The sequence below is a fragment of the Leuresthes tenuis genome, unplaced genomic scaffold, assembly GCF_036924035.1.
Source record: "Leuresthes tenuis unplaced genomic scaffold, fLeuTen1.0.hap1 SCAF_11, whole genome shotgun sequence".
Taxonomy (NCBI): Eukaryota; Metazoa; Chordata; class Actinopteri; order Atheriniformes; family Atherinopsidae; genus Leuresthes; species Leuresthes tenuis.
The window spans coordinates 18791198-18805352 of NW_027325365.1; the positions used below are offsets into that span (position 1 = coordinate 18791198).

The following is a 14155-nucleotide window of genomic DNA, read 5'->3' on the forward strand; positions in this document are numbered from 1 at the left end:
GAGCACAGTAAATAATGTTCACATATGGATTGGTAACCGCAGAATCCAAACATGAATCCCAATGAGAATCTTTGCAATTTGCTGGAAAAGATTTTAGGCAGCAGGCCGACTCTCCCATCATCTTGGCAAAAGATTAAAGCAACTCTTATAGAAATGACTGTTGTGACATTGCATAAGCTATTTGAAACAATGCCACATGTGCCACAATTAAAGCTAAATGTGATCCAAGAAAATACAAAAGTATGTGAATGTTCTTTTTCTTTTTGGGGCAGGCAGTATAAATCAGATTCCATCAAATAGGCGGGTCCAAACTTTACTGGATCATCATTTATTAACATTAATTTAAATATCTGTAGTCTGTGCATCCTCTGGCTTCTAAAGTAGTCTATCAGTCTATCTATGTCAGTCTAAAGTCAGGGGGCTCATGAGTTGATTTCTGTACTGAAGAGAAGCTAGACAGGAATTACTCATTTTGAAAATGTATCTTTAAAAAAATAAAGAAAATGAAGACTCCAAAAGATGCACGCTTTATCCCGAGAATGGGCTGACCAGGAACGAATATTCAGGCCATTTTTTTGCCCCGTGTCTTCTCCTGGTGTTGTATGCAGTTACATTAAATGTAACAGAGTTACACAGTCAAATAACAGAATGAATTACATTTACAGACATAGTTACAGATACTTGCAGAAACCGAAATACTGAAAGTCATTATTTACAATGACCAACTTGTCACTTTTTGCATGTATTCTTTTGGGAAGAAAGCTTTTATGTGTATTACAGGATTCATTCTATTGTTTTGCATCTTTTTACCATGCAGGAATTTATTTTTTGGCATATCTTTGGACAACACGGTTCAGCAAAGTGATAAACTTGAGGCCATCAGCATGTTCAGATAACTTACAAGGAGCTGCCTTTACATGGAGACTGGCTCCATTTATTTGAATTGATGTGCTACTCATCTGCATATAAAAACTATGCATGCTGAACAGTCAACATTTACAAGAAACATAGGCGTTAATACTCTAAAAATGCCTGTTTCAGGTAACAGTACTCATTAACAATGCTCAGCTATATCACCCACCAGAAGGATGTGTTGTTTACTACTAACATGTCTTTATATTTTTGTATAAATCATGTAGACTAAGCTAAGACATAATGAAACTTGCAAGGGAAGCGGATACATGAATGGCAAACAATCGTTCGTTAGTGCTTTTTTTATATAATACTAGTTGAACTAGTCACGGATTAAGTCACTTTTCGCGTCCACTGTGCTCATATAATGTGCGTATGGCAAGTCACTCAGCGTTCAATGCTCTTACCTCCCCACGTCCCTAGACGTTCTCTGGTAGGAATGACGCCATCACGGCAAACGACGACTTGTAGCGTGCGCGCCGCCCTGGGGGGATGAGCCGTACGCGTGATGTGTGGGACATAATGGAGGATAGGTAGGAAAGGCTCTCAAGCTCGGTAAGAGTAGCTCAACAACTGTTGATCTAATTCCAGTTGTCTCGGACTCCTCGGTACATCTGACTTGATATTTGATAACTGGCTCAGCTCGCTTAGACTGGACGACGCCCTGGACCACAACAAAATGCCGAATATCAAGATATTTAGCGGTAGCTCACATCCGGATCTTTCTCAGAAAATAGCGGACCGCCTGGGTCTCGAATTGGGGAAGGTTGTTACCAAAAAATTTAGCAACCAAGAAACATGGTGAGCTTTTTGCTGTTGTGTTCTTTATAAAGAAAGTAAGCATTGAAGTAAAATTTTGTAACCTAGCGATATGTATGCTATTGATGAGAAACGTGGTGTCACGGTTAAATTGCCGCGCAGTGTTGTCGGGAACTTGTAGTCCACGAATGGTTTAGAACTAATGCTAACTTGTATGAGTAACCTGTCTGCTAATTCCTTGAAACAAAACAATCTTAGCAGTCTTAAGCTAAAATTCCAATTTCAAAGAGAGACTAACTTTCTGACTCGACGTGCATCTCCTTTAGCTCCAAGTTAAACCCATGATCAGGTGAAATCACATGTGCACACAAGCTATTGTTTACTCTTGTCTCATCTATCTCAGGCTTCTCTTGGTGTGTTAGCTCGGTGGCTCTAAGTGCTGTTTGTCTTGTCACCTCTCTTCTCTGGTAGTGTGGAGATAGGGGAGAGCGTACGTGGAGAAGATGTCTACATTGTGCAGAGTGGCTGTGGGGAGATCAATGACAATTTGATGGAGCTGCTGATCATGATTAATGCTTGTAAGATTGCCTCAGCCTCCAGGGTCACAGCTGTCATCCCCTGCTTCCCATATGCCCGTCAAGACAAGAAGGACAAGGTGGGGGTGAGGGATATCTGTCTATTTACTTCTGTCATGCCATTTGCCATCCAGCATCATGACAGGAAGCCTGCAGCCTTGCCCATCTGTAACAAGTCAACGAGGAACTTTTCCCTTTATCTTTTTGCTTGTTTGCCATTCCCCCTGTATGTGTTTTGCTAAACTATCCCGAAGCTCTGATTTAATTTATTTCTTGTGTTGCCATTTCCTCCCACTTCAACATATTGCATGAACTGAATGTTCCGCATGCCTGTCTGCCAAAACAGGAACTCTATATATGGTGTTGTGGTGCAACACAAGCTGGTATCTAGGATTTTTGTGATGACTTGTATATTCTGAAAATTTAGCTCTCAATAAAATAATTGTTGTAACATTTGGCTGGTAGGGTTGAACACAAATGCTAAAGTCATAGTTAAGTATTATTTTTAGAAGTGAGCCATGCTTGCCAGCTTTCCTTTTCCATGTGGCTGAGATCTATTTTCATTGCAGAGCCGCGCTCCTATATCTGCCAAGTTGGTGGCCAACATGTTGTCAGTTTCAGGCGCAGACCATATCATCACGATGGATTTGCATGCCTCGCAAATACAGGTGAGTTGTATGAGAGCAGACATAAACTGAAGCTTATTTCGTCCGTGCCCCTGCAGTCAGTTGTTCTTTGATTTAGTCTTTTTATTGGGACTTTTTAAACCCATTTACAGCTTCTTCGTTGCTTTTTTCTTTTCTTTTTTTTTTTTTACAAAGTCGGCAGTAGTGATGCTTCGACTGGCGTCCCTGCTATCTGCTGCAGAGCAGCTAACATCCTCACCCCTTTCTATAACTATTTTAAACACATTACAAACTGTATATCAGAAATAAATCTGATCCATATAGAATGGGTGAATATTACATAACGTGGTTTGAAACCATGCCACAGAGAGGCTCCCAATTTCAAATATTTTGGCAAATATTTCTCTATAAATTGTTATTTTGGGGACTTCCTTTTTTCTTTTTTTCCTTCCTGGTAGTCTCTGTCAGACTGGTGACCATAAGTTTTGTGTAATTGTAAATTCTGCTTCATTAAGAATCTCACAGGGTTTTTTTTTTTATCAAATGTTTGCATATATATCAACAAAGGGAGACATCTGACCTATTTTTTTATCTTTGTTCAGGGATTCTTTGACATCCCCGTTGATAACCTGTATGCAGAGCCAGCTGTGCTGAAATGGATTAAAGAGAACATCCCTGAATGGAAAAACTGTACCATCGTCTCACCCGATGCAGGTGGAGCCAAAAGGTATGCCTGTGCTAGTTGGGACTTGATTAATGCAAATAAGGGTTTACAGACCAGCTTTAACCTGTGCACTTTTTTTTTGCAGGGTCACCTCGATAGCTGATAGGCTGAATGTGGACTTTGCTCTTATTCACAAGGAGAGGAAAAAGGCAAACGAGGTGGACCGCATGGTTCTCGTCGGAGATGTGACAGATCGCGTCGCCATTCTAGTTGATGACATGGCCGACACATGTGGGACAATCTGCCATGCTGCCGACAAGTAAGCGCCATTATCTATCCTTTGGAATGACTTCCAACGGAACTAACAGCGGTCATATGTGGTTAGGCTTTGTTGGTTCACTTAACCTTGAGACTCATAGTGCATTGTACCGTTTCTCTCCCTATAGACTTATTTCTGCAGGTGCCACCAAGGTGTATGCCATCTTAACCCATGGCATCTTTTCTGGCCCAGCTATATCACGAATCAACAATGCCTGCTTTGAAGCAGTCGTCGTAACGAACACGATACCTCAGGAGGAGAAAATGAAGCATTGTTCCAAAATACAGGTCCGTAGACTTTTTCTGTGTGAATTTTAGAAAAATACTGAGGAATTGTTTGTTTAGATGAAAATTTACTTTTGTTTTGTTAGAAGCTGACATTTTATTTCAAAGTTTTGTTTTTTTTCTGTTTTTTTTTTTAGTGCATAGAGGGTGTAACAGTGTTTTCTTGTTCTTCTGCAGGTTATAGACATTTCCATGATCCTTGCAGAGGCCATTCGCAGAACTCACAACGGCGAGTCTGTGTCTTATCTGTTCAGCCACGTCCCCCTGTAGCAACACCATCATCTGTGCGCTGTTAACACCAAATATAAAAAAAAAGAGGGAACTCCCCAAACACTACCATTAACACAAGTGTTCTGCTAATTATCCGTGGAGAAAAAGAATAAATGAACTGTAGTGTCTGTTACTAATGCTGACCCCACCTCACTCAAGTCCCTCCCCATCAGCAGCGTCCCTTCATTTCATGGGCGCCAAAGCAAAAGCAAGCTGCCTGTTCAGGCTGCCGTACTTATTGTATCTGGATAAGTGAGCGTTTATCCAATGTGGACTTTCTTTCATGCCATTTAACAATGCCGAGTTTCTCCTGATCGTTGTCCCTTCCCAGGTATCTGTCAAGTCTGTCGTCAAAGAGCTCGTATGAATTCATTCTGAAAAGGTCTCAGTGCTCAGGAGAAGCACCTGGCATTAAAAGCTGTTACAATGAACGAGTCTAGTTTTTCATGTTGCTCTTGTATTTTCTGCTGTTTGAAAGAGCCTAATTATTGAATGTGTATTGAACTAGTTTACAGTGCCACTGAAGCTCCACTCAACCAAGAGTGCCTCAAAAGCCTGAAATGAAATGACATTAGTCCTCCAGTCTTATCTCGTTTCCTTTTTTTTCCATTTTCTTCTTTACTTTCTCACTGGACGAAGAACTTTCCCTTTTGTCCTGGCAGGCTGTAAACCCTTTTTTTTTTTTTTTTTTCCTTTCTTTCAGCTATTGAGGTTCCCTCATTGAGTGGGGTTTACCCAGTGTCCAAAATCCCCCCCCCCCCTCTAGAGTCTCTTGGAATAAGTTGATAGAAAAGCCGTCAGGGATTTTTAGCTCGGGGTCTCTCCAGGCAGGAGCTTCCTTCAGAAATGTTCACCTGCTGTTCTTGGTTTTTTTGTATGTCTGGAGGAGCGATTTGTCATTAATGTGTGTAATCCAAGCCTTTGTGTTTTCTTTTACAGTAGAATGAATGCTCCAGGTATTTGAGGATGCATTCTTAATAAAAGTGAACATGCCTAAAATGATGGACTTTTGATTTCTGCGAGCTGCCCTGAAAATAAACGTTTGTTTTGCTTAGGTTTTATTTTTTTTTTATTAATCAGACTGTTAATTTGCACAGCACCAGAACCAAAGAGCACAAACAAATTTGATTGTATATATTTAATAGGACAGCACACATTTAATGACTAGATAGAAATACATTGACTTTAGTGAAGCAGCTGGTAATAAGCCAAGCAGCAAAGCTCTCATGGTGTTATTAGTTTTCATTGGGCTCATATTTGTGAAAACCGCACCAATGACATATTAAGATGATACCTGGGTTGGTTCTGCTGGTTTACTGGCTCTAACACACACATGAATGTAACACTGTTCACACTATTTTATACCTTTAGCCTAAATCTCCAGTGCAAACAATAACATACTTTCAGGTGCTGTTAAGGATACAAAACTCTGACTCCTTAAAAGGAGAAATGGTGACTATTGTAATGACAATGGTTGAAATGCATTGCATTTGCTGTGCTTTTAATGTAGCAGACAGCTGCATACGGTCATAGTGGATATAGTCATTCTATCCTCTCTATGAGCTCCAGCCTGTGTTAACACATGAGGTGCGTTGTTTTGCAAACACAGCAGATCATGCTTCATTACTCCATTAATAAACGTGGTCAGGTTGTTTTTTCTTTTCTTTTTTCCAAAGAGAGCTACAGTATGACATCATTTGCAACCCCCGTCCCTATGATGCACAGTGTATTTTTTAAACAAATGTTTTATTTTTCACATTATTCAGATGCTCTTTCATTAAAACACCAGCAACAATGGAGAGGTTCAATTTTCATAACTTTCATAACTCCAACATAACTTGAGTAAAGATGGAACGTTCTGCATATTCAACAAGGCAATTAGGCATGGTGAGAAGTATGTGCAAAATAAACGACGTTATGGTCTGTGATTTACAGAGAGGGAATACAGATAATGATAAACTGAGACATCCCATTTCTGAGAATCTGTGTCCCCCTTTAACTTCAATTAAAATAACTTTACTGTATTTACTGGAGTTCCTAAGCATGATCTAAAGCATATATAAGATAAAACATCTGACGGTGGGATACAACCAAGGTTACATGGACAGGAGGACACAGATTCTGACTTTCAAGCCTCGCGAGAGCAAAGTGATTGTAGCAGCTGGAGCTGTTCTCCACCGGCTGAGTACCGTCTCCATGACGACGCTACTCTGCCTGGATTGGCTGCTTCGTCGTTATCTCGAATTTGAAGCGAGAAAATTACATGATTGTTTTTTTTTTTGTACATTAGGTGAACAAAAGAGGGAGTTTTTTTGCTCCGTTAATTTGTTTAAATCACCGTGAATTGCAAAAAAGAAAAAGAGGAAAAAAATGCTCTCGTCGATGCCGCACAACAAACAAACAAAAAAAGACTTGCTTTCTTGTGATTTGTTCATTTCTCAGATGTTACATGGATGACTTGGACTTTACTGGAGAGAAAGAAAGTTGTAGTAGGTGTCGTCGCTACTGAACATCACCCCTTACCGATCTATTTAAAGACAGCCCGGAAGAGGTCATTCTCAGATTTGATACCTCAGTGTGCCTAATCTTCCAGAAACTATAGATACGCTCATTTTGGAATGACGAATGATTTCTTTATCCTGGTAATGAGTTCTGCAGAAAATATTTGACATTGGCAGAAACAATTGCGTATTTTGTGACCCTGGGGTTGAAAGTGTAGAGCATCTCTTCATTGCTTTAACTTTATATGAAAAACAAACAAAAAAACATTTTGGAAATCTTTTGCAGACTGGATGTTGGTAGAAGATCCACAGTCACCCACTGAAGGATATAATGACATCCCATTCTGGACCATACTGGATGATGATGTGATTGTTGTTACTAAGCAATATATGCAAAGATGCATGTTCATAGGTACCAGATTTTCCCATCCCCCTGAATGAATAAGGCAGTTTGAATGATGTATAAATACTAAATCAGCCCCAATTTCTTCATATTTATTCTTTAATTTATTATTGATTATTTTAGGCTGCTGATGGAGAAGATGGCATGTCAAAACTGATGCTCTAGTCGGTATTCCCTATGAGATCAGTGCTGCTGTGAGGTCCTCGCATCCACCGTTGTGCCTGACTTGACTGCGGCCGCCTCGTCGGTACATAAAGCACAACCGAGCTCATCCAAGATGTCTAACCAGCATGCATTGCTACGGGACCGTCATGCATCACGTCAAGACGGCGCTCCATAAAGCCGAGATCACCTGCTTTGCTCGCGGCTTTTGATATTTAATATGGTGGCATATCACCCGTTGTAGGAACAGCAAAAATATCCAGAAGTTAGTTGTCACGTTTGAATTCAACCGACGCCTGCTCTTCCTCATATTGTCAACAAACAAATAGAATATTTTTTTATTTTTGCCGACAGTCGACTTGGTAAGTAGGCTATTTGTGATTATAAAACCTGCAGTTTTGCATGCGATTTTACACTCTTTGATCTCATTTGAACGAATTTGCTCCTAAACAGGAGAAGGGGGCTGTGATTGAATCATTTATCACCACAACAATCTGTAAATACGTTTGGGTCATATTTCATCTTTGCTTGGTCGTACCTCTGTTGGATACATTTTAAGTCTGATTTAAAACAAACAAAATATATATATATAGACGGTGAATATATATTCATCTATATATATAGATAGATAGATATATTTCATGTCATGTAGTGACGCCTGATCTTGTGTAATTGCCTCCTTGTGACACTTAATGGTTTCAAGGAGATCGGTTGTGAAACTTGATCGTAATGCAAGTGGTCTGTTTGAGTTTTCTGAATAGAACCTGTCATACTCAGTTCAGCCACCACCCACATGCAAATCGTAAACACCTCTGTCTAAGCACCTCTCTCTTCTAGTGTTAAGTGAGATGAAAAGGTTGAAAATGACTACCTATATATATATATATATATATATATATATATATAAGTGAAGGCCCAGGAAACCTTACCTAATTTGTTATTTTATTTTTTCTAAGCTCCAGTATGGCAGGAAGTCCTGACCATAAACAAGATGAAGAGTGCCATGGAGGCACTATTGTTCACTTCCAGAGTTATCTACACGGAGGAACGTCCAGCTTGCTGTCCACCCTCATCGTCTTCCCAGTTTACAAGACCGTTTTCCGTCAACAAATCCACAACGTCCTAGTTCACCAGGCGGTGGGACAGCTTTACAAAGAGGGCCCTGCAAAGCTCTACAGAGGTGTGGCTCCGCCCTTGCTGATGCGGACGCTGAACGGCACACTGCTCTTTGGCCTCCAGGACACCCTCCTATGTCAGCTCTCCCTGACATCTCAAAACATTATCCCTGCCGATGCCTTACCTGCTCTGGCTGGGTTCGGTGCAGGTATTGTGGAAGCTGTGGTCTTTACCCCCTTTGAACGCGTTCAGAATGTGTTGCAAAACGGCCACAATGACCATCAGCTACCTTCCTTGAAGAGTGTTCTTGTCAGGCTGAAGGCGCAGGGGATGGCCTTGGGCTACTACAGAGCCTTCCTGCCCATCACAGCTCGCAATGCCCTGGGCAGCTCCCTCTACTTTGGCCTGAAGGAGCCTATATGTGTCATTGTGGCAGGGCAGGGGCTCTCTCCACTGGCCTCTTCCTTCATCTCAGGAACACTGACCTCAATGGCAACCAGCTTGACTCTGTACCCTTTGTCTGTGCTGGTGGCAAACATGCAGGCACAGGTGGGACGGGAGACTGACGGCGTCATGGCGTGTTGGAGGATGCTGTGGAAGTCTCGGCACCGGAATGTGGCTCTTCTCTATCGAGGAGGTTCCCTCGTTATTCTGAGATCATGCATCACATGGGGAATCACCACTGCCATTTATGACAGGCAGGCGAAACGAGCATCCTGAAGAGACCGTGTTTGCATACTAAGACCTTCCAATCTTTTCCCCCTTTTGTGCAGGTGCCCCAGGTTTAAGCCTTTCTTACAGTGAACATGGCAATTTCAAGGAAAATTTCAAGTGTCACTGAAAACATCAATAGTGTCCCAGCCAGCCAGCGCAAACAATTCTAGTTAACTGAAACCACAGCAACTAGATGAAATTCAGCTATGATTCAGAGTATTATTCCTGCCTGAGCTTGACCGTTGTAGCATTCTTTAAGAAATTATTTAAGAGGAAATCATTGCAGTTCAGTCAATTGGTTCAAAATGCAATGTGACAGTACCACTGCCAAGACTAGTGCCGTGATGAAATATCTCAAGAGCCAAAGTTTCTTTGTGCACTATTGTGAAATATAACTATGGTGCTGGTAAATCACAGGTGCCTTTGTTTTATTTTTATCTTATAAAGGAATTCATAGAATGTTTCGATGCATTTTTATTGTGTTCCAATCAAGATGATATGTAATCATATACATGCATCATTCACATATATACTGAAGGGGGTTGCTGTGATCCAGGTGATAAAGTGAACATCCCAACCACACTGTTTGCAGAAGTGTCCACCAAGACACTGAATGCCTACCTGGCTCCAATTCCGATCATTGGTTTGTGATCGTAGACAAAAAAAATAACTGGATTTATTGAACTTTTTGTGTTTGATAAAGTTGGATGTATTCGTGCGAATGGGTATGTGAGAAACACATTGTGAAGTACTATGTTGTCATTATAAATGTTCGACATCTGTCTTGACTTGTCTAAATCAGTACTGCCTGGATGATATAATCAGGTAATTCCTCTTCGTTGTTCTAAGGTATGCAGAACAAGTCAGCTATATTAGCCATAGTACACTGCTACTCACTACGACGAGTTGTGAGTTTGTTTTGGTTTTTTTTGCATTTAACGATCCTCCACAGTGTCAGTCTCAGGGAGACTTTTTAATATTCCATTTTCTCAATTGAATTGAATGTGAATTTAAGTGAATGATGTTAGTTATTTGTTAGTTTTGTACTTATTTTTTTCCTGGACCATTGAATATTTTGTATTTTCTTCCCCTTCCCTATGCACTAAAGGGAATCCAACTTATTTTAGATCATTAACTCACAACCGGCCTTTTAAACCTTTTGGCCTAATAGTTTACACTTGTATGTGCAAACACCTTCATCGTGTATCTTGAACTGTTTTCTTTTCAGTTGGATTCTACATGCAAACTGATATAAAGCCAACAAAAACACCTTGTAGCCTATATATTGTACATACATCATAAGGTAAGGGCTGAAACTAACGAGCTAGGCGGCTTCCTATATGCGGTTTTCATGTCTTTGCCATGTATTTGCACATATGAAGGCACATGCACGTTTGGTGATGGATAGATCTATCTATTGTATAAATAAATAAACAACTATATCCTATCAGTCATGTATTGCTGGTTTTTCCCCCTTTTTGAACTTTCCCCACTGTGGGATCAACAAAGTTGATCTTATCTTAGCTTTTAAAAATAAAACTGTCATGTCATGAGACGTCCACTAGATGGTGCTGTGGTAAAAGTCTAAACAGAAACAGTCTGATCATCTATTTCTTATCAACTATGACGGGAGCTCAGTAGAACAGTTGCTGCTCGTACATGTGTTGCCCTTCCGTTGCTAGAATGTATAGTGAGAAGTTTTACCAAGGAACAGTCTTTAATTACGGGTCTCAGCGTGTCCAATTAAAATTATCTCCCTGAGCTTTGTGAGCCAATCAAAAGCAGGTCAGCAGTGTCCATGTTGGCGTGCAGATGGGCGTGTTTTCTCTATTTAAACCGAGGGCTTTGCACCGATTGCACACATACGCAGCTGTACCTGGTCAAGACTGAATCGAAGCGCACCTCTGCACCAGGTAAAAAAAAATATGTAGGATTTATTTTGTTTCATCTATTATCGCATTGAAAAGTAGCTTCCTTCATTCAGATCAATCTAATATGATGGACAGTTTCTAAAACTATTTATATCAAGCAAATACTGATGAGGTGTTATGCAACATTAGTCTGTAGGCCATAAAGCCATTTCAATTTTTATTAGCGGCATGACACATATTCTGTTACAACAGTGATTGTGCGGAGATAACCTGGATGTGTTGCATTCCTGTGCAAGCAAAACACTTGCACTGCACGTGCAGTGTTTTATTAGTGAGCCACTTAAAGCATATCTCTCAAACTACGCGTCTTGCACAGACCAGGAACGTGTATTTTCACCTTCCACATTTTTAAGGTGATGCTAAAGAATAAGAGCCCTTCGCATCGTGCGGCCCTTTGAAACGCTGACGCAGGGTGTGGACGTAGAAACAGTCATACGCCAGACTGACCCTGCCTTAATGGCAGGCTCAACTTAACAGCGTAGAAAACATGATTGTCTTCTCTTTCTGAAAATGTATTTTCCTCCTGCAGACACACAGACGTGCTGTTTGACTTGTCAGTACTTGTCGAGCACTCAATATTTTCCTTTGCACAAAAGCAAATCCTTGTGCAAGTTGTGACTTCCCAATCAGACTTAGTTTCCAAAAATAGCAGCGCAGTGTACAATAACCCCAAAAATAATAGTTCATAATAAGGGGGTATGTACATGTTATCTCCTTTGACACATCTCTGGCGCTCAGACTACTATTGTCTCTTTCTATTTTTTTTCTTTAAAAAGAGGTGTGGCTCAGTTTGTGTGCCTGTATGTACATGTCATGCATTCCTGTAATATCTAAAAATCAAAGTGCTATTCACACTCCTATTGTTTACAGTCTCTCTCTTGCTTTTTTTTTTTTTGTAACTGTTCTTTTAGAACTTATCCAAAATGAGTGACGTCAACCCAGTAAATCAGGAAGTGGAGAAGTTTGACAAGCAAAAGCTGAGGAAGACCAGCACGCAAGAAAAAAACCATATTCCAACAAAGGAGGGTAGGTCTTTATGAAAAAAGAAGTGTGTGTGTGTGTGTGTGCCTCACAAAAGTCAGTCTGGTTCACACCTGTTTCACTTTATAATTTTTTTTTTCCTTGATTCTTTCATGCTTCAACTCCTTGAAGCAGCAAATGAAATGCAGCAAATCATTCAAGTCCAGTGACATGGAGGTACACATCCATGTACCAGAGAGGTTTTCCTTGTTCTGCTAAATGGCATCTCGTAACACCACCTTAAGTGATTTATTGTGAGGTGAAATGCAATACTGAGGATGCTCATTTAAGATTTGGTGTGACCTATGGAGAAAATGTCAAGGCTTGTACTTCCAGCTTTTTTTTTTTTTCCAAAACTCTGAATCCATCCCTGAGTCTAATGTGTTGCAAGAGAAGAACCAACACAGGAGGCATGCTGCTGCATGTTGGATTTTTACAAGTCTTTAAGCATAATTCTTCACTGGACAGTTCAGGCACTTTGCAGCGAATGAAGGAACATGTGTTAATCATTGCTTTTGAACAATGGGAGTGTTGTATTTACTATCCTGACTAACTTGAAAGCGGGGGGGATAATAAGTCTTTTGTCAGTTTGACAGCAGTCAGGATTGACACTATTTTATTTAGTCCTGTAAAAGCCATCAGTCATTTCACTGACCGTTAAAATCTACAGAACATTTACTTTAATCCTGACATCGACAATCTTTAGCAAAACTTATAAGGGCTCACTTGAACTCAACTATAAATGCTCTAATCCATTTATTTTTAAAGTTTAGTCCTGTGCCAACCATGAAACGATCTACAGTTTTCATGTTGCACATTGCTGCTGTGAGCGTAGTCTGTCAAAAGTAGCACTACATGGCCTGTGTCTCTAATGGAGCTGTCGTCATATGAGCCCACATCCTGACTATATCGTGGTGTTGTCACCAGCTTTATGGGGTTGTGCATGAAGATTATCTTTAAAACGGAAAGCCTGCGTTACAAAAACTGAGAGCGTTTGTATTTAGCCTGTGTTTTATGTACTCACCTTATACCAGACATTAAGATTTCAGTAATCTGTGCCGCTGAGTGTATTGCCACAACTGTGTAACACATAAATTGTACTTTGTGCACACCTAATGATATGGGAAACTGAGAGATGGAGACAACCTGGCTACTGAGTAGGAGCTCCAACAGATTATTAGCCACAGAGCCAAACTTATGAACAGAAACATCTGCTGAGCAGCTGCTGTACAGTCAAACTGTAACGACTGTCTTTGATGGCAGCTATGGAATACCGGAAATATAATTGTAAATTTAGGATTTCTAACTAAAATTGAATACTTTAGCTAAATATCAAAGATTAGGTTTTTTTTTTTTTTTGGTTTTTTTTAAATCTCATGAAGATTGTCATCTGTCAATCTCACAGAAATTGACCAGGAGAAGAAAGCCATGCAAGATGGGAAAAACTGAAATGCACCCGGCATGATGCCTTCTCCTCAGTCCTGCTCTGCTACCTGTCTTCCAGTTAGGAGTCCTGCCATCATCTCCACTTCTGCAGCCATTTTCTTTTGCCGCCGTGTTTTACCCACAATGCTTTTCAGGCTGACACTATGGGGAAGGATCTGTCTGTAATCCAAAGTATAAATGCGATGGGTGAACTTTGTTCGTTCTAAGCAGTGTACTGTGCATTGAACAGAGCACAATATAGATGGGGTGTAGGTTTAAATGGGGGGGGGGGGGGGGGGGGACATAAAAATTATATCAAAGAAATACACCATAAGTTTGCCTGTAAATGGTGCCATTGAGGAAATGTGAAAATATACAAAATATTTTTGTTTTAATAAAAAATCTGTCAAATATTTCTACTTCAGTGGACTGATTTATTTCAAAACCTGCTGACTTCATACTGAAGTAGTTTTA

General features: G+C 40.3%; 3 protein-coding genes across 4 annotated transcripts; all 3 read left to right on the forward strand.

Annotated features, from left to right (window-relative positions):
- The first annotated feature begins 1385 nt into the window (after positions 1–1385).
- On the forward strand, positions 1386–5408 carry prps1b (phosphoribosyl pyrophosphate synthetase 1B). Of its 2 annotated transcripts, none has more exons than XM_072395921.1 (7): positions 1386–1713; positions 2143–2332; positions 2816–2914; positions 3475–3599; positions 3682–3855; positions 3983–4142; positions 4317–5408. In XM_072395921.1, exons 1-7 carry the CDS (start codon positions 1592–1594, stop codon positions 4407–4409), a joined length of 963 nt encoding a protein of 320 aa, XP_072252022.1. In that variant the 5' UTR covers positions 1386–1591; the 3' UTR covers positions 4410–5408. The 2 variants fall into 2 exon arrangements, with proteins under 2 accessions (XP_072252022.1, XP_072252023.1); XM_072395922.1 differs by having other exon boundaries at positions 2143–2326.
- Positions 5409–7683: 2275 nt separating this feature from the next.
- LOC140318645 (solute carrier family 25 member 53-like) lies at positions 7684–10703 on the forward strand. The gene is made up of 2 exons (XM_072396454.1): positions 7684–7837; positions 8432–10703. The coding sequence occupies exon 2, from the start codon at positions 8439–8441 to the stop codon at positions 9309–9311; it is 873 nt and encodes a 290-aa protein (XP_072252555.1). The 5' UTR covers positions 7684–7837; positions 8432–8438; the 3' UTR covers positions 9312–10703.
- A 405-nt stretch (positions 10704–11108) lies between these two features.
- Positions 11109–13967, forward strand: tmsb1 (thymosin beta 1). The gene is made up of 3 exons (XM_072395928.1): positions 11109–11218; positions 12148–12262; positions 13662–13967. The coding sequence occupies exons 2-3, from the start codon at positions 12160–12162 to the stop codon at positions 13703–13705; spliced, it is 147 nt and encodes a 48-aa protein (XP_072252029.1). The 5' UTR covers positions 11109–11218; positions 12148–12159; the 3' UTR covers positions 13706–13967.
- The last annotated feature ends 188 nt before the right edge of the window (positions 13968–14155 follow it).